The following is a 21,300-nucleotide window of genomic DNA, read 5'->3' as shown; positions in this document are numbered from 1 at the left end:
TGAGCAACATGTTGAGGAAACCAAACTTGGATGGTTTATGGGACATGAGCCAGGAGCCACTTTCAGAAGCACACAGGTGACTCAAAAGCAGCTGTACTGTCAAAAGCTGCTACTATGGCAGGATGGGCGACAGCTCACCGCACTAGTTAACTTTCTACCTCCTACATACTCTAGAACAGTGGTCTCAACCTCCTTAAATCTGTGACCCTCTAATACATTCCTCATGTTGTGGTGACAATCCCCCCTCCAGTCATAACACCATAACATTATTTTCATTTCTACTGTAATTGTGCTACTGTTTGTTATGAATCATAATGTAAATATCTGCATTTTCTCAGGTGCATTCTGCAAGAATAGACGTGGAGAGCACAAATCACGAGTGGTGGATTCTCGGGCCAGGAGAGGAAGTTATGATTCTCATTCTTTGACTTCTACAAATAAAAGGAATGTGAACTGTTCCAATACCATTACGAGTGTCATAATGTTTATTTATCACTGCATTCTTTTCTTTATTCTACTGTCATGATTAAGGGACCAACAACTTTACGGGTCACCACAGCAACTGATGCTCCATAATGGCCAATAACCATATCATATTCAGAGGAAGTATCTAGGAGGCAACACTTCCAACACCTCACTTGCTCTGCTTTCCAGCAGATAAGAACAGTCCATGTAGTCACCAACCTCAATGCTCCTGTATTTAGTTTTTGTTCCAGTCAGCAGGTCAAGTTTGAACACAGGTTGCAAAACACAATCCGTAACACAAAGAATGGGACCAGCTCCAGTGAGGCCCTAGAATGGTCATGAAAACCTCTGGGAAAATGTAGGTATGAGAAGCTATTACCCTTGGTCCGGGATCCAAGCGCACGTGCTTCTGTGGTTCCCTGCTTCCCTGCTCAGCCCTTAAGCTATGTGACCTGGGGAGGACTTCAGGATGGACATCTTTCGTCCTCTAACTCTCAGTGGTCACTCTTACTGTGAGAATTTGCACATGGTCCCAACTTTTACTGGGCTTCATCTTACCCTTGCTCAAACGGTTTTACTTCAGAATAAAAAGCGTATCAAACTTGAAAAAGCCAAAATCAGCTCACACCACTCGCCACCATCCATGAATGCTCACATATCACCACTCTTCCACAGCCCTGACTCTGAATTTGGACATGAGGATCCATCTGGGAGTGGGGGGGAGCACGGCACTGTTCAAAACATGGGGATATCTACTCTGCTGATGGCTATGCACCAGGCTTTAGGTTGGAGCAAAACCCAGAGGATGCAGCACTCACCTGAACCCGGTTGCTGGGAGTATCCACTGCCACTTCTTTAAAATCAAAAAGTTTAAAAATAAAAAATAAAATTATTTTAATATCATGACTCATGGATTCTTTAACCTGCCCATCACCTAACATTGCTTTTCTTATTCTCCTTTCTGAATGTCATACTGAAGTACTACTTAGTTCAGTTAGCATATACACAAGAAGACATCATGTGGTAGATATGCATATGACCATGTGTATATGTAATTATTTCATTCTTAGTTTGGGTGATCTGACTTAATATTATCCATAATAATTCCATCAAATTTCCTACACAGTTTGTTATTTCATCTTCCACTTTATTTTAATTATACCCCAATTTACATAGGGACATAGATTTCATATTTGATTAATCCATTTATCAATATGTAGGTGTGCTCCATTTCATTTCTCTAGTAAATAGAACAACAATGATCATTGATGTACAAATAACTCAGTGGTATGACGTAGAGTTCTCTGGGCATATATTCAGGAGTATAATACCTGATACAAATTGTAGTTTCATTTCTAACATTCTGAGAAACCACAAAATTGATATTTATAATGGTTTAAATATTTCTTCAAAGTTTTTTTTGATGAAGCCATTATATTCATGTTGTCCAACCAGATAAAGACAATACAACAGAAATGGAAATTTACTATCCAATATCCCTGATGGTGGAAAATTCTTAGTAAAACAGGAGCAAACAAGATCCAAGATGAAATAAAAAATATCATTCATCTTAATTTTAGACAGATGAAAGGAATTACTTTTTTTTCTGGAACTGAAGCAATTGTCATGAGACCAGGGCTCCCTGAAGAAAAAGTTCACAACCATCCATGGTTTCAGTGTTCCTTACTATTAGAACGTAGGTCCCACAAACTGTGAAACCACTAAGCAGCAAAAACACACTGAAGAGATGTATCCCAGAAGAAGGTTAGTTTTACTGACGGTTTTTTTTTTTTTCTGACTTTTTTTTCCCATCAGGCGGGCAAAGGGATGAATGAGTTCATGTAGGCTGTTGATTCAATCATCCAACAAACTCCCATAATTATTTCAGCTAATATAAAAATTTGGTGTTATTCATTTAATTCTGTTTTTTTTTTAAACTTTTAAGAAATAGTGTGAGGGAAGAACTAGATACAAGGTGGAAAGTATCATTTGAATACTTAAAATAAGGTTAAGATGTTTCATTCCTTATCCAGACTAAACTGCGTCTAGGCATAAAGGAGTAATGGCTCATCAGAACAAAGGGTGCAGAGGTGGGGAAACACAGAGAAGTGAGGCGAGTGATGGTCACCAGCCACCAATTGCGATTATGCAGAAGAGCAATGCAGCCTTGTAAAATGGAAGAAAGAGTATAAAAGGCCAGAAAGGTAGACATGAGCACCAGAATGTTCTGGGTAGCTCTGGACTCAGGGGAGTTCCTGCTGGAAACATGAAAGCTGCGGATGTGTTGAACTCTCTGCTTGTGTCTGTACAGAACCACAATCATGGAGCCACTGGACCAGGTGATGAGCACAGAAGACAAGACTTCAGGACACACCACCAATGCTGCATAGAGTGAGTCACTGAATTTGTTTTTCCCTACAATGGAGCAGTACTCAAAATCTCGATTTCTTGTCATGTTTTTTCTGTTCCCTTTGATAAATATGTCCACAAAGAAAATGAAATTTATAAACATGTGCAAGACCCAGAGAAGGGAAGTGTAGCAGCCAATGTACTTTGCAGCTTTGACTTTTTGACCCTTATAACAAGATTCCCTGTGACTGATGGTGATGGCCTGGAAGACACTCAAGAGACAGGTAGTGCCAATGGATATACTCCGGCCAACTCTTTGAATATACAAAATTAGTCTGCATCCTAAATCATTTAACAACTGTGTCAAGTCAAAAGCTACCATTGTTTGAGGCACTCCTGCAGAGAGAACCAGCAAGGCATTGGCTGCCATTAGGTGCATGAGAATCAAGTCTGTTGGCTTTAATGTATGTTCTACATAATAGATTACATAGTAGAGAAGAAGAGAGAAATTTCCTAGAATTCCAGTTGTAGTTTGTGATAAGAACAATATTTTGATTGCCAGATTCCAGAAGTCCATTCTGTGATTGGGCCTGATTCTATTTAATTATGGGTACATCCATTTTTTCTAATCAAAATGAATGAAAAATATTAATAATCTGAAGAACTCCTAATTGGCTAATCAGATTGGTCCCTAGAGGTTAGGAATACAACGTCAGCATAGACTATATAAGAAGAAATTGTTAACATTTCTGACATTAGCACTAATTGCTTACAGTATACAGTACTGTAATATTGGTGAAGGCCTCAGGACACACATAGACATTGAGACATGCCTTCATAATCTTAGAACATTCAACATTAAGGAGAATGTTATTCGGCCTGTGAGAAGCAACGAAAATAGGAATCTAGTACTAACAAGAATAATCTTATTCTATAAGAATATACCAGTAATTTCCAGTCATGATGTATATGATGCAAATTTTAATGACTATGACAAAACTCAAAAATATCAATTCTCATCTAACAGTAAATGGAAGGGAATGAAAACATAATACCATCCAGAATATATTTGTGGTCATGCATAAGACAATTTGATAAAGAGCATAAAGGATATTTAAATGATAGTTTAAGTGACAATGTGTATCTTATTAAGATTAAAAACCAGGGCTTATGCAAAATCATACCCCATAGACATACATGCATGTGTGTACACTCAGGTCTGTGCTGTTAGAGACCTAGGAACATCCAATGTGATGAAATCTCACAGAATATCCAATCAAATAAGAACATGCCAAGAATGACCAGCCAAACTTTTAAAGACAAGGAGAAGATCTGATGAATAATAGCCACTGGGGAAATATTGACTGTCTATACTAATACTGTATGTGCAATAATCCTGGACCACTGTAAAGACTACAGTGGAAATGGTGGGAAAAAAGCACAGTGAGTTACTCAGCTCATCCATGCAGTGCAGTAGGAGAAAATTCTCAGAACACCATACTTTATTCTTGCAAGTCAAGATGTGAGAAAATTCTTTTTAAATCAGGAGAGAACCAATTGCAGAATCTGACAGTAGCAGCTGTTATTCAGAGTCATGCTGAATCAAGAAGCACCAGTGGAAAAATATTTCTTTACACTGTCATCAGCAGGGAAAAGGAGCTGGATAATCAAAAAAACAGAGACAGAATTGGCAGTGAAGCCTGGGACCTGAAGAAGATAAAATAAAGTAAGGAAATGAACTGAGACCTTAGGAACTGCGAGATACATACTGTCTTCCTTTCCCATGCACTGACACTATAGAACACCCTAGGGGATAGATGCAACAAGGAATAGAAAACATTGTATTAAGTGTGCTTATACAGCTTCAGAAAAACAAATAGTGTACTTTCTGTCTCAAATCTGTTTCTTACCATATAATTTTCAAAATGTATGGTTATGTGTGAGTGAGTGTGTGATGAGCCAACAGAACCAGAAAGAGCCCCATAAGAGGGTCAAAAATTATCTCTATGAGAGAATTTATGAAGATAAGAAAACTCATAAGTTAAAAAAAAAAAGAAAAATATAGATAGAACACATAAGCTGGAATTAGGAAAGACTCATGGGACAAAATAGATTGGTTTAACCAAAATATTAAATAGAAGAAACTAAAATAAGCCTGCTCCGTTGAAGCTAATTAAAATTACTAACCAAAAACAAAATGAAAATTAAATGAACAAAATGAGTAGGAAAAAATAATTGACAATACCAAATTTAGGTACAGTTCTGGAAATCCAAGAATATCATGGCCTTGCAATGACTGTGCATATGGTAGAAAACTGGTCATACCTTCTTACATAAAACGAATGCAAACCTACATGCCAATAACCTGAGACCTTAGAATAACACTAAAAATTAATTTTGTTGCATCATAGAAGAAAAGTAGAATTAGCAATCTAGTAATTATCTTGCCAGTTTTCAACTGCATATCACCCATATATCCTCAATAACAACCTAGGAATAATTAATCAATATAGACACAGAATACATAGAATTTTGTATAACCATAGACCCTTGAAAATATTAACGTATTTATTCCAAGTTGTTTTTATTTATTTGTATTTGTTTCCAAGTCATGTTTTACTTGTGAAATTCCTAAGAGATGTATGATTATGAGGTTTTTTTTTCCTTAATTGAAAACGAAAAAATCAGAAAAAATAAAGAAATTGAGTATGCTTTACGATTTTGAAGTAATGGCAGGTGGTGTCTGCACATAAACTCAAGGAATCAGTTTGAGACCAATATCCAAAGACATATTCTCCATTATTGTGAAAAATGATACTGAGGTGTGAGTTAATTAAAATGTTCATCAATACAGTATCACACATGTCCTTTCTTTGTGCTGTTGCTGCTTTAGCTGATGATCATTTATGTAGGAACTATGATGTAGTCTAGGATGCACATTTTCCAGTAGGGGACATGTGAAAACCCAACAGTCTTGGAAGCTTTTTCAGTTTCATTTACCTGGAGATGTTGGCTTACTGAGAGGCTATGCACATTTCTAGACAATTGATGACAATCTAGCTACCCTGAAACATTGATGAGGATGGAAAAGACAACAGTGGCAATTTATAAGTTGCTATCCTCTCAGCTTGACACTTTTTCTGATATTTATAACTGTAGGATGTGGACAATGGCATTACTTTCACAGCCAAGACATGAACTTAGAAAAACAAAGGGTAAGTGACACTTTAATTCAAACAAGTGCTTAAAGACAGAGTGGATACTTGAAGAACTTGGACATGGACAGTGTGGCAGAGTGTCACCTCTGTCTGTGCTTACAAAGCCATGAGAGATGCCCTCAAAGACACTACAGCCTTCCATAGAGTTTGTTTTCTTTGCTTGACATTTTGTTCACTTTGTCGATATTTTATTATTTATTTTTTGAAGCAAAAAGTTTTCATTGTGGATCTAGAGAGATGGCTCAATGGTAAAGAACACTTTCTGTCATTGCAAAGAAGCAGGGTTTGGTTCCTATCACCCACATGGTGGCCCAGAACTGATTATAACTTCAGATCCATGAGTTCTGACACTCTACTGGCCTCTGCAGGTACTGCATTCTCAAAGTATACATACATACTTCCAGGGAAAACATACACAGACAGAACATAAAAATTGATACATTAATTATTTTACAAATAACTTCTAACTATAACATAAAGGTATATTTCATAGGATAATAACAAATGCTTATGCTTTTGAGCTTTTAATAAAATTCAGTGTTCTCAGTGTGGTCTGCCCTGACTGAAGGATGTCCCATATCTCAGGTTGATTTCAGAAACACAAGGTGGGCTTGATATTTAATATACTACTAGGAATATGGATTACTGTCATTATAGAGGCCAAGGCTATAGAAGGAAGTACAGAAGAATTATTAATACTATTACCCTGTATAAAATGCTACATGAAATATGAACGTATCTTTAACAAATAATACCATGCAACGAAAGTTTAGTCACTAAAATATTTCCTTTAGAATTCAGCATGCATTTGCTTTTTAAAATGTATTTTTCTCCTGATGGGGGTCTCATATGTAGTTCTAGCTGTCCTGAAACTCACTTGTAAACCATGTTGGCCTCAAAGTCAAAAAGATCTGATTGTCTCTGCCTCTCAAATGCTGAGATTAAAGATTTGCAGCACACACCTTGTTACTAACTAAGTTCTATATTTATGACTCTATTATAATAAAATTTATAATGCATTCAATAGAGGAGATGCATGCAATGGAAAAAAGTACAATCTGAAGAATGAGAAAACTTAAACATTGTCCATTGAGACACAGAAATAAGTGTGAGAGCAAATTTATCTGAGCAATAGAACTTTGGGATATCATGCCCAAGGGCCTCTGTTCCATTATGTTATGATTTTGTGCTTAATATGAGGGTATGATTAATCCAGGTAAAATAATTCAAGACACTTTCTGTGGCTGTCATTTCTAAACATGAATACTGCATCTTCCCTTCCTTGTTGTCTTCCTACAATCAAGATGAAGAGGATTCTAAAGTCAGTATGCCAATGGTCATTCAATAGACTCATTTACTGCCTCTGTAACTGAATTATAGTGTCACATAAGAATAGTTTTCAGTCCACAAAAATATTAACACTCCTCATTTCCCAGGATTCTGTGCTACTTATATTCCCATTCTAGTGTTTTGAAAGGTATGAATCCATCATGAGTTAAACAACGAAAATATTACCTCAAAGATAGTCTACACATCATGTAAAGCAACTTGAGTTTTCACTTTGAATTATTACTACAATCCTTCAGCACATTGAAGGACAGGCTACATCACCCTGGTGTAACCCACAGTTATACTTAATGGCGGAAATGACAGGGACTGGCCTGTGATTAGAAACACTTGTAACTTTTCAATGACCTCATAGTTATGAAATTATTCTTGGGTGTTCATTGTTCCACAGATCTGTTTCTGTATCAGGTTCCTATTAACAGGTCTGAGCACTTATGCAGGATTCTTTTAATTGCTGTCTCTGCCACTCAGAAATACAAAGTACAAACCTGGCTTCTTGCCTCTTCAGAACACTGGAGTTCATTAAGGAGACCCAGACTCATTAATAATCAGATCTGTAAGAAAGTCAGCTCAAGCCTGTGTTAGAGGGTTATGACTCTGTGATCTCACCTCCCTCCAGAAATGCAATTTTCATTTCACCTGTAGTGGCAATGACAGCACTGGCTTTGAAAGGCAAGATCATCTTTAAATGTTTTCCAGCTGTTAACAAAGACACATTAGAGAAAGTTTCTTGTGAATTTTTCTAAAGGGGGGAGATGTTTTAAGAAATTATTGTATTATCCTGATCCTGAAGGCTGACTGTGAGTCCTGTGAAAGGTGCTAGAAACTTTGAGGCAGATTCATATGAAGGTTAGACAAGTCTCTTTGTCGATTCCAGTCTTAACAGACTTCTTCCAACACTAAACAACATAATATGTTTTTAGGATTTACCGCATTTAATAATAAAAATATTTGAGTGTTTGAAGAATATGAGTTTTAATCAAGTCTAAAAATGGTTATTTCTAATTCCTGTCTTAACTACCTACCAGAATTCCTTCCAAATTTTATTTGTTTCTCAAAATATTAATATGAACAAGTCATTGTTTCTACTCATTGATGCTAGTATGTGCCTAGGGCAGGGGCATCTATGGAAGTATAGTTAGTTTCTAAGAGGTTGAAATCCTAAGGAAACTGACACTTCTCCTGGAAACCATCTGTGACAATTATCTCATCAGCTTGACATGGAGCATCCTGACACTCTCCGTTCAGCTGGGAGTTTTTCAAGGTTGATCTTGTGCAGATTTGACCATAGAGTCATAAGAAGTGAATTCACATGTGTAAGACCTCTGCTCTGTCTGGACAAAACATATTTACTTGGAATCATCTACAACCAGAAAATCTCTAATATTCTTCTTCCTCTTCTTTCATAATGACCCCTGAGTCTTGCAAGAAAGAGGTTTGATATAGATGGTCCATATTTTACCTGGACATTTCATAGTCTCTTATTCTCACTACCCTGAATGAATGTGGACCTTCATGTTAATCACAATAGAATGCCAAAAAAAAGCTTCTTTAGTGATGCCTGAGAGATGTACTAACCTCTGGTTATAAATACAAGAGTGTACAGGCCAGTTTATTACTGTGTCCTTTTGATAGAATAGCACTTTTAGGTTGGTCTCAGGTGATTAACCAACCTGACTCATTTTAAATCATCTTGTTACCAGTTCAACATAATTTCATTATGTTTAATATGAGTCATCTGTCTGTTTCCTACAATATTACTTGTTCCATATCCTGAGTGTGCCTTGACCTTCATGCTTCTTCAGACCACAAGATCTTCTGCCAAATAAACTTAAATTATTATCTAATTTTGTACTTATATTGCCAAGTTCCTATGTTGCCAGATTCCTTCTGAAAACCTCCAGTTTATGGTTTTGCCCTGTAAAAGGAGCCTAAAAAGTTAACTTATGGCTGTTCTCCTGAGTTTCACATTATTGGAGACAGCCCTTGGATTAGCTTTTCTGTAAAAAGCTTATTCAGTCAATATTTGAGTTGTTGGTCTTTACTCTCATTCCCCGAGATTAACACAGGGTCTATGTACACTCTAACCACATGTTTTTGACTTTAAATATGGGGCAAGGGAAGTGTTCTGTCTTGTGAACTGAGTTTTCAATTCTTCAAAAAATGGTCAGTTAATTGCAGGATGGTCACGAGAGTATTACATCAGGGTTATTGTTTTTATAGCTCTCAGGGTTCACACCTGGGTAACCTGAGTAAGATTTACAATCACTTCTAGCATTGTGGACAATACCCAGCATGGATAAAGCTCCTAGGTGTCTATCACCTTAATATTTCCCATGTTCTAGGATTCAGTTATTAATATCGTACAGAATATTGGCATTGTTCTTGGTTGTCTTCAATTTATTTCTTATGATTCAAACACATAGCTGGTCTCATTTTATTGTATTAAGCAGATGCAAATTTGAAAAGAATATCTATTGCAATCAAAGTAAAAGGAAAACCATCTATCCCAGTTAGCATTGGAGATCATTAGAACATTTAATGTAATGTAATACAAATTAATTATAGAGTGATGGAATAAAAATGTTCTCAGGAAACATATCTATCGTGTAGCAAAATAAAACTTCTTAAGATTTTAAAAATATATTATTTTTCGAAATTCAGTTATCACTTCATTAACTGCCCCTTCTATTTTCCCTACATTCCTTTTAATGTACATTGCTAAATCTTTCTCAAATTCATAATCTCTCATCCCTCTGGATATGCTTATGCCTATGCTATATGTGTGTATGTTTATGTATATGCTATATGTATGTATGTGTGTGTAAATACAACTTGCTTGCTCCATAAAGTATTACTTTGTATGTATTAATCAGGAATAACCATTTGATATTGTTTGACCAATTGAGAGTCTCTTCTCTGGAAAAAAATATTTCTCCCAATCTCAATCTCAACATTCCTTCGTCTCTAATTCTTTGTCTGTGTTTGAGTCTCATTATATTCACCCTGTCCATGTTACCATGTCTGTCTTTGTTCAGGTTTTTATATGAAGCCACAGTGATAAGTCTTCATGTATGTATCTTCTCTAACATTTCTAGGAGATGCGTTCTCATAGCAAACCTCCTGTTCTTCTGGCACTTCCAGTGTTTCCAACTTATCTTTCACTATAATTTCTGAGCCTCTGTGCAGTGGTCATGTTGTATCAGGTGGGGCTGGGCAACACATGGATTCTTGTTTTGGCATTTTGATCTGTTGTAATTTCCACTAATGTTCTACATCTATTGTTCTACCTCTTGTTTGTATCTATCTATCTATCTATCTATCTATCTATCTATCTATGAGATAAGGATAAATATTTGCAAAATAGTTAGCAATCATGCTGGTTTCATCAGGTTGTAGCAGAAGATTCTCTTTTATATTCTATGACCTCAATGTTTTTAGGTAGTTGATAGGGTTCTAGCATCAAGCATAATTTGCCCGCCTAGAGCAAAAACAATTAAAAAAAATTGTAGCCATTATTATACTAAATACCAGGGGATTAATAAATTGTTGTAAAACACCTGCTTTTTGATTTCTCAGAACTTCTTCTCTCTTAGTCCATTCCCATTTCTAAATTTCAAATCCCAGTACCTTCGTAGATACTTTACTTTGTATCCACATTGCCAGACCTATTAATACCCTAGAAGAATATTCTTAAAAGGCATTACATAGCTAACACACTCCCATAAAAGCTAGAGAGGATATAGAAACCAAGAAAAAACACATCTACCCAACAAAGATTATACCAGATATCAATAACTTGAATAATAATTTCCAAAACCCAGATGCAAAAATGTCAGTGTAAAAACACAATCAATAACATTCAGGACAATATGTCACCACTAGAGCCCAGCAACCCTACCACAGTTGGCCCTGAGTGTTCCAACCTAGCTAAAGTACAGAATGTGTCACAAAATACTTTTTATAAATATGATAGAGGTCCTTAAGGAAGAAATGAATAAATCTCTTAAAGAAATCTATGAATGTACAGCATTGGATGGAAATGCAAAAAGGAGTTCCAGATCTGAGAATGGAAATGGAATCAATAAATATGCCCAAACTGAGTGAAATCTCGAAATTTACTCTGTTTGAGTAAAAACTCAAACAGACACCGCAGAAGCAACCTCCACCACAACAAGATAAAAAAATATATAAGAGATAATATCAGGTGTTAAAGACACTACACAAAAAATGAATTCATAAGTCAAAGAATGTGATATATCTTTTTAAAAACTTTGGAAGAAAAATATCTAGAAAATCTGGCACACTATGAGAAGATGAAAGTCTAAGAATAATATGCATAGTGGAAAGAGAAGAAATTCAGCTATAAGGTACAGAATGTATTAAAAAAATAAAAGCATAAAAGAAAAATTTTCTAATCAAAATATAAAATGTCCATTAAGGTAAAAGAAACATACAGAACACCAGAGAGACTGGACAAGGAAAAAAAGTCTTTTGGATACATAATATTCAAAATAATAAACATATAGAAATAATGAGGAATTTTAAAAGCACCAAGTAAGAAGTTTAAGTAAAGTAAAGGACTATTATAGTAAGATGGAGTTTCTCAATGGAGTCTCTAAAAGTTGGAAGGGAATGAACAGATGTGATACAAACATAGGAAGTGCTACAAACTCTTAAGAACCATATATGCCAGCCCAGATTACTGTGCCTACTAAGAATTGTAACCACAATAAATGGAGAAAATAAGAACTTCCACAAAAATAAAAAACAAATTTAAGTGATATCTCATTACAAATCTTACCCTACAGAAAATGATAGAAGAAAAACTCCAATCAAAGGAAGATAATTACAGCCAAGAAAACTCAAGTAGTAAATAATACCAGAAAAATAAATCAAAGTAAGAGAAATAATACACACCGACACAAATAACAATGAACAGTGATTTATCTCAACATAAACAATATCAATGCCACAGTTAAAAGACAAATAATAAAATAAATGCAAAACCAAGAGCCAGTCTTCTGCTGCATACAAGAAAATCATCTTAACTTCAAGGACAGATAGCCCCTTCATATAAAAGAATAGAAAAAGAAATTCTAAGAAAATGGACTCTGAAAGCAACTTGGTGTAGCCATTTCAGTATCTGACAAAATAGAATTCGAACTAAAACTGATCATGAGGAGTAGAGAAGAACAGTACATAAATGCCAAGAAGTGCACTAACATGACACCTCAATTTATGTTATCTATGAATCAATTTTAAAGGCACCCAAGTTTGTAAAGATAATGGTACCTACAGTATAAATCATGCACTAATCTTCAGAGAATGATAGTGAGGTATTTCAGTGCTCTGAGAAATAGGTCATGTAGACATAATCAGATAAGATAGTGATAACTGAAATAAATCAAATCAACATAACAGGTATTTGCCAAACATTTCTTTCAAAGACAGAATAAATATTCTTCTCAGCATCTCTTGGAACTTTCTGTGTAACTGAACATGTAATCAGATACAAAGCAAATCTCAACAGATAAAAAACAACAACAACAACAAATTAAGAACCAAAATAAAAAACCACACAAATGTAACAAATTTAATAGCGTCCTGTAGTATCTCTGACCAAAAAGCAACTAAAGAAATGTGGAACCTCCGTAGTCATCAGGGAAAAGCAAATCACAACAACCCTGGGATTCGACCTCACACCAGTCAGAATGGCTAAGAGAAAAACACTAGTGACAGCAGATGCTGGGTGAGGATGTGGAGAAAGAGGAACACTTCTCCATTGTTGGTGGGTTTGCCAGCTGGTACAACCAGTCTGGAAATCTATTTGGTGATTCCTCAGAAATTTGGACATAGGTCCTGAGTACCCAGCTATGCCACACCTGGGCATATACCCAAAAGATGCTCCTACATATGAAAAGGAGACATGCTCCACTATGTTCATAGCAGCCTTATTTATAATAGCCAGAAGTTGGAGAGAATTCAGATGTTTTTCAACAGATAAATGGATACAGAAAATGTGGTACATTCACACAAGGGAGTACTACTCAGCCATTAAAAACAAATTTTAAAAACAATGTAGATGACAGGAAGTACATGTTGACAGGAGCCTGATATACCTGTCTCCTTATAGGCTCTGCCAGAACCTGACATATCTAGAGGCAGATGCTCACATCTACCCATTGACCTGATCATTCGGTCCCCAATAGAGAAGTTAGAGAGAAGACTGAAGGAGCTGAAGGGGCTGGTGGCCCCATGGGTAGAGCAACAGTACCAAAAAAACTGAACTCTCAGGGTCTAAATCACCAGCCTGGGAACACACATGGGGGAACTCATGGTTTCAGCTGTATATGTAGTTGAGGATGGCCTTGTCCAGCATCAATGGGAGAGAAGGGCCTTGGTCCCATATAGGCTTTATGCCCCAGTATAGGGGGAATCTGAGGATAAGAAGGCAGGAATGGGTGCATGACTGGGGGCACACCCTCATAGAAGTAGGAGGATGGTGCATGGTATGAGTGGTATGGGGCATAATAGGGAAAGGGGATAACATCTGAAAGGTAAATAAATAAAATATCCAATAAAAAAAAACACATAATGGAACTGGCTATTAGAGTCAAGCATTTGAGACATTTTCTCTACAATTTAATATTACCCATACTACTGGGATTCATTATATATAATCCTCAAGGACAAGTTATTGTGGTAGGGGTCCATGGAACTTTAAAACAATATCTTTATCAAATAAAAAGGGGGGATATATCCCTGTATATCACAAAATCATGCTCTTTTTAACTTTTTTTTTAAAAATTAGATAATATCCAAATTTACAGAATGAGAAAACAAAATGGTACACAACAACAGATCTAAGGTAAATCAGAAAATCATTGGAATATACCTTAAGAGGCACAAGGGAAATAGGCCTTTCACAGGGTCTTCAAATAACATAAAATATCTTGAGGTAACTCTAACAAAACAGGTAAAATCTTGCATGATAAAAGAAGTAGAAGAAAATATCAGAAGATTTTAAGATCTATGTTCGTGTGTCAGTAGGAATAGCACAGTATATATGTTCGTCTTACCAAAAGCAATATACAGAATCAAGGCAATCCCCACCAAATTCTAACACATTTCTTCACAAATGTAAAAAGGATACTCTTCATCTTTATATGGAAACAGAAAAAAAAAATCTGAACAGTAAAAGAACTGATGCAAATATAAACATACTCAATTTCAAGTTGTATTACAGAAGCATAGTAACAAAAACAGCAAATTATTGGCACAAAATTAGAGACAGTAATCAATATAATTAAATAGAAGACCCATATATAAACATAAATCACCACACTTCTGGATACTTTTTGATTTTAAAAAAATGAGAAGCACAGTAGATGAAGTAGATGAAAGAATCTTCAACAAATGGTGATGATCAAAGTATACAGATGCATGTAAAGTATGCAAATAGGCTGGAGGGAAAGCTCTTTGCAATCTGTTGTAGATGTGATAATAGAGGAAAGAGAGTCTGAAGCATGTTTCCTGGAATAGACTCATAGATAGATGACTCTGAGATAATTCAGTCTCTGAAGCAGTAGGTGAGCTGTGAATTTGCCTTCAATGTACTTGATGAGGGGAAATAGCTCTTGTCTTTTAAAAGGGTACTGGCTTAGGTTATAGGTTAGGATAAAAGCCACAAGTTTGGGAGGATATTAGAATCAGAAGACCCATGATATCCAAATAAGATTTGAGCAGGGAGGCAGGGAAGACTGCTGCGGGTGTTTTGATGCAGAGCTTATGATGAGACTGTGGGTGTATCATGGGGGACAAACGAAGTAGAAAAGGTTCATAGGTAACAAACCTGGTTTTCTGGTAGGAATGACCTGTGGGATAGCAAGGGTTGCCTGCTTCAGTTGAGGGCTGGCATAAAGTGATGAATGATGCATTGAAGTTAGCAGTACATATTCTATGGGATCAAAACTAGATGGAAGAGGTAAGAGGAAGAAGACTGGATCTGGTGTTCTGTGGGAGCACTAAGGTCAGATTGAGAAATTGGGTTTGGGGGAGGGGAAACGAGTGGTGAACATTTCCGTAAGCCTAATTTTCCTCCAATTTCTGTTTAGTTTTTGTGTTCCCACTGAATATCTGCTGGTTTTGGAGGCTTGGATATTGCCATACCTTGTGGTGAGGAGGATGGGGAAGAAGATCTTTAAGAATCATTGAGGATGGAAATAGAGATGAAAGGGAGACCACAGAGGTTTCTTTCTACAGTGCTGAGCATGTGACTGCGTGGATTGGCTCTCAAAATTTATAGAAGGGAGTTTCTGGGTTTCATCCCTTTTCCTAGTCTATTTTTTTTCTTCTCTTTCATTGCTTTCTCTAATTCTGATGCATTAACTTTTTATTTATCTGATTTTATTTTGTTATTACCCCTTAGAAACCTGTTTATTTTCAGATTAGATGCATAAATAATAAAAGTCCAGATTGGAGGAGACTGAGACAGAGTTGTAAGGAACACCAGGATGGAAAACAACACTCAAAATTCATTATAAGAGAAAACAAATCTCCTTTCAGTAAAAGGGAATTTTTTTTTTCAAAATTATACTGCCAAAATTCTGGTGTCATAATTTACAAGTGAATTCAAACACAACTATAATTAATATGACATCACAAATGTCTACAAATAGCTAAGGTAATTCTAAGTGTTAAGAACAAACCTGTAAGATCATAACACATGACCTCATAATCCACTTAAACACTATATTGTTAAAATTGACTTGATATTGCTGATAAAATGAACAGTCAAACCTATAAAACAAAATAGAGAAACTGGAAAGAAACTGACAAAAATATGGAAACCTAATTTTTGAGAAGAGTGAAGCAATATTTCTTAAACATTGTATCACCTAAAAAGAACTCATGCCCAGATGAATTTCCGGAAGAACTTTCTAATAACTAATACCAATAGTACTCAATTCAGTAGGACAGGGGAAGAAGAGAAAAGTAAAGGCAACTTTAAATTGTTTTGATGAAACCAGGAGTACCCAGATAGAAAAGAAACATTGTATTGTTTTGATGAAACCAGGAGTACCCAGATATTCAAATCAGGAAAATGTACAAGAAAAATGAAAATTACAGACCAAAATAGATGTAAAAGTTCTCCCTAAAATACTATCAAGCCAAACTCAGGATGACATTGAAACAAGTTTTGATTTCCAATGATTTTGTACAAAGTAGAAAACATAAGTTTGTCTTGTTTTTGTTTGGCTAAGAGGCTAGGAGATATGCTTTTCTTCCTGGCAAATGGTGATGGTAACTGCTACTAAAAGTTCTTAGCAACCCATAAGGAATTTTGTCCAACAACTACAAATAATCTATTGGAGAAATTATGGACAAGAAGTTTTTTGATACGTGTGCAGGTGGAAGCAGCTGTGACTGAACAAGTGTCCCCAGAAGCACAAGTTCATGGACAGCCACATTTGTCAGCTTCTTTGCAGTAAGAGTTTAGGAAAATCAAGGCATCTATAAAATCACCCATTTGGCTAAGATGCTGTGCTGAAGAAACTCCCATCCTCATTTATGTTAATCTTACAAAGGCAAGGTGCTGTATCTACCTTCTGAATTGAACTTTAAGGTAATGGGTAAGTAAAAAACTGGATACCACTCCAAACATGTCATTGTAAAACTTGACATAAGACTAAATGATTTTTATTTCTTATGCAGATCATTTAAGCCTGGACAAAATGGAAGACGTTTTCATAAGAACAAAGGGTCCAAAATATAGAAAACACAGGGAAATGAAGAGATTGATGCTTACAAGCCACCAATTATAATTATATAATAATGCAATGCAGCCTCATAAGATGGAAGAGAGAGTATAAAAAGATAGAAAGGTAGATACAAGGGCCAAAATATTCTGGGTGGCTCTGGACTCAGGGAAGCTTCTACTAGAACCATAAGTGCTATGGATCTCTGATTGTGTCTGTATAGAATGACAACTATGAACCCTCTGGAACAGGCTATCATCACAGAAAGCAAGACTTCAGGGCATACTTCTAATGCTCCATAGAGTAACTCACTGATTTCATTATGCCCTACAATAGAACAGTATCCAAAATTTAGTTCTCTTGTCACATTTTTGCTATTCCAATTTTTAAGTGTCTGGAGAGAGGAAATGAAATATATCAACATGTAGAAGACCCATAGAATGGTAATGGAGCAGCCAATACAGTTCCCAGCTTTGACGTTTTGATTCTTCCAACAGGATTCTCCAGGGCTGATTGTCATGGTCTGGCAAACACTCCAAAAGCAGCTGGTACCAATAGATACACTCCTCTTAAAACCATGCAAAAGCATTCAAGAACTGCTTCAGTCCAAACCTGATATTGTGTGGGCCACTCCTAAAGAGAGAATGAATGATCATGGCATTGGATGCTATTATGTGCATGAGAATCAAACCTGTGGGTTTTTTAATGTGCATTGTCTCTAGTAAAGGACTAGATAGAAAAAAATAAGAGAGAGATTTCCCAGAATACAGTAGGAGTATAAACAATAGTATACAATAGTAGTTTGTGATAAACAAATGATTCTGATAGCCAGATTCAAGAAGTCTCTTGTGTGCTTCTATACTATACAAATTCCTTGAGATTATGGCCATGGGTATTTCTCTGCTCAAAATGAATAAAAAACAAATACTTGTAGCTTGTGAAGAAAGAGAGAACCTTTATTCATGTAGCTATTAAAAGGGCAAAACAGAGTCCTTAAAGCTCAGGAATTCAAGGTCATCCTACAGCACGTAAAAAGACCTCTTCCAAAAACATTTGATAGGAGTAGTTAATTTCAGTTTATGGTATAGTGATATTGCTTAATACTTTTGGATAGGAATTTTTATTCAGCAATATGGATGCTTGGGCAGAGGATCACAACAAAAGACCTTCTGGGTCTGTGTGATCCAGGTGGAATGATACACATGTAATTCATCTGGCTGGAATACAAACAAGCCCTGAGAATATACCTTCAATCTCAAACATTGTATTTCAACTTAATTTGTATAAGGAAACAGCCATGTTCAGAAGTGACATCTAATTCAGATATAGACTAAGTGTTGAGTCAGTGAATAAATAAGATAGGATGCACTGAACTTTCATAAGAATGGCACAAGAAATTAAAAATTTGAGAGAGGAAGGTACACACACACATACAAACACAGAGGGAGAGAGATGTTAGAGAGAGAGAGAGAGAGAGAGAGAGAGAGAGAGAGAGAGAGAGAGAGAGAGAGAGAGATCTTTTACTGGTACAGTTTTACGGAGGCAGGTTGTAGGCAAAGACAGAATGTACCAGAGAATAAGAAGGAGTCAGAAGATTAGAACAGATTGCAAAAGTTAGTTTGAGGTCAGGCAGAGCAATTAAGTGAGAAGGCAATAGGAGTCAGACTGAGTCAGGTTTGAGAGGAGTTTGCTCCAGAATAGCTGAGTTGAACCATCCAGTCAGAGTTCAAATTGAGCTAGATAGGGTGAGTTTATTCAGCTGTAAGTCTATGAAATGACCATTACATCTGGTGAATAAGTTACATTTATATACCTCAGTATGATATTGAAGGTAGAAGAGCCATCAAGTTTCATAGATAATGCAACATTCAAGATAATGTAATGTTGGCCTGTGAAAACAGTAACAAAGTGACATGGCATGTAAACGAACATAATTCCAGAACATGCTCAGATTTTCTAGTTATGATGTAAAATAAAACAAGTTCAACAACAACAACAAATGTTAATTTTAAAGAATATTAATATATATCTTTTTAAAAATTAAAACATAAGGAATGAGAAAATTAATATACTACTCAGAATATATCTATGGTCGCATAACAGGGCAAAGGTTCTTTATCTTGTCTCAGTTGGAGCCATCTTTGGTTTAACCTGAAACTGATACCCTCCCATTTCCTCCTCTGCTTTTCTCTCCCTTCATGAAAAGTCCCATGAGATAATACCCAAACATGTTCTAGAAACTGGGGTTCAAATTGAATTCTATTCAACTTCTTGTCTTACCTCACTTCTTCCTGCATCTGTCAAACAGCATGTGGGTCTTCCGGATTCTTTATATTTTTCTTACATAATATGTTTACTGATTTTCAATTTCACATCATAAACCCCTATTACACTCACTTCTCAATTTCCCAGTCCTCATAGTATCACTGTCCTGTGCTCTCTATCTCTCACTAGGCAAGCAATACAGGCAGCTGTATCAGTGCTCCATGGTAGGGGACAGCAAGTGTAGTTAGGATCAGCCTTATTCAGTATTAACTTATTTCTGTAACAATCCTATGCCTGTGCATATCTCACTGTTGTTAGTGTAGGCAGCCCCATGGCTAATCAGGCAAGACCTTTGTGCTTGAGGCCTGTTGACTGAGATACAGTATAAAGGGTATAGATTCATAATTTCAGCTGCATTCATCTCTGCTTGGTGACCTTACATTCCAGTGTCCTAAGTTCAGTTTTTAAATGCATCTTCTAATGATATATATTTTTTTCTTAGTTGTTCCAGAAATATTGTGGGCATCCAGGTTTCTTTTCTTCTAACACACCCCTTTCATATACATATGCATATACATATACACACATATGTATATATGTATACATACATAAATATATGTATATATTTGCATATTTTCTTGTTTTTATTTACATTTCAAATGTTATCCCTTTTCTCCTTTCTATCCCAGAAACCCTTATTCCATCCCTCCTCCCCCTGCTTCTATGAGGGTGTTCCTCTACTCATTCATCCATTCCTGCCTCCTGCCCTGGCATTCCCCTACACTGAGGCATCAAGCCTTTAGAGGACCAAGATCCTCTTCTCCCATTGATGCCCGACAAAGGTATTCTTTGCTACATATGTGACTAGAGCCATAGGTCCCTTCATGTGTACTCTTTTGTTGGTGGTTTAGTACCTGGGAGCTCTGGGGGGGTCTGGTTGGTTGATAGTCTTCTTCCTCCTATGGGGCTGCAAACCTCTTCAGCTCCTTCAGTCCCTTCCCTAACTCCTCCATTGGGGACCCTGTGATTAGTTCAATGGTTGGCTGAGAGCATCTGTCTCTGTATTTGTCAGGCTCTGGGAGAGCCTCTTAGAAGACAGCTATATCAGGCTCCTGTCAGTATGCACTTCTAACCCAATCACAAAAGAACACATATGCTAAGCACTCACTGATAAGTGGATATTAGCCCAAATGCTTGGAATACCCAAGATACAATTCACAGACCACATGAAGCTCAAAAAGAAGAAAAACCAAAGTGTGGATGCTTCAGTCCTTCTTATAAGGGGAAACAAAATACTCACAGGAGGAAACATAGAGACAAAGCGTTGATCAGAGACTGAAGGTAAGGCCATCCAGAGAATGCACAACTTTTCATGGGACTTTCAGACTTCTTGGAGCCCTGAGCAGCTATACTGGTTGCTACCATCTGTTCTCTTGCTTCTTTGCTTTTTAAGCTCCCTGTGAAATGCATTCCAGACAGCTCTGATCAGTCTGTATAATGTCCTCTTTATGTACATGATTTTATTTGATACTGGACATTGTTAACATGTGGGTAAAATATTAAGGCCTAGATAAAATGTTAAGGCTCAAGAGACTGTTATCTGTCTACCCTGGCACTATGAGGAAACTTTCCCATATTTTTCTGCTGTTACTAGGAAACTTTCCAGTGTCAACACTGATTACATATTCTGTCACGTTTTGTGCCTTTGGGAACTCATTATAATAGATGTTAGCACAACTGTTTTGGGTAGTTATCCACAATATGCTCGGACCCAAACCAAACACCCAACAGCACTTTCTGCACCTATGTATATGGTTTTGTGGTATATACCTTTTTAAGCTGCCCCTGTGGTGGATGCTAACATAAGAGAAACACCAGCACCAAATATGTAACTA

At 36.4% G+C, this 21,300-nt stretch overlaps 1 protein-coding gene and 1 pseudogene across 1 annotated transcript; both read right to left on the bottom strand.

Annotated features, from left to right (window-relative positions):
- Positions 1–2,473: 2,473 nt before the first annotated feature.
- On the bottom strand, positions 2,474–3,397 carry LOC143440638 (vomeronasal type-1 receptor 4-like). The gene has a single exon (XM_076927426.1). The coding sequence runs from the start codon at positions 3,389–3,391 to the stop codon at positions 2,474–2,476; it is 918 nt and encodes a 305-aa protein (XP_076783541.1). The 5' UTR covers positions 3,392–3,397.
- A 13,700-nt stretch (positions 3,398–17,097) lies between these two features.
- On the bottom strand, positions 17,098–19,437 carry LOC143440562 (vomeronasal type-1 receptor 2-like; annotated as a pseudogene).
- Between the last annotated feature and the right edge of the window lie 1,863 nt (positions 19,438–21,300).

The sequence above is a fragment of the Arvicanthis niloticus genome, chromosome 30 (genome assembly GCF_011762505.2).
Source record: "Arvicanthis niloticus isolate mArvNil1 chromosome 30, mArvNil1.pat.X, whole genome shotgun sequence".
In the NCBI taxonomy this organism is placed as follows: domain Eukaryota; kingdom Metazoa; phylum Chordata; class Mammalia; order Rodentia; family Muridae; genus Arvicanthis; species Arvicanthis niloticus.
The sequence above is the reverse complement of the archived record's forward strand: the minus strand, read 5'-3'. Positions and strand labels throughout refer to the sequence as shown.

What these genes read in the sequence shown, in the direction of transcription:
- LOC143440638 (XM_076927426.1), bottom strand. Translation starts at nt 3,391, where the DNA reads ATGGACTTCTGGAATCTGGCAATCAAAATATTGTTCTTATCACAAACT.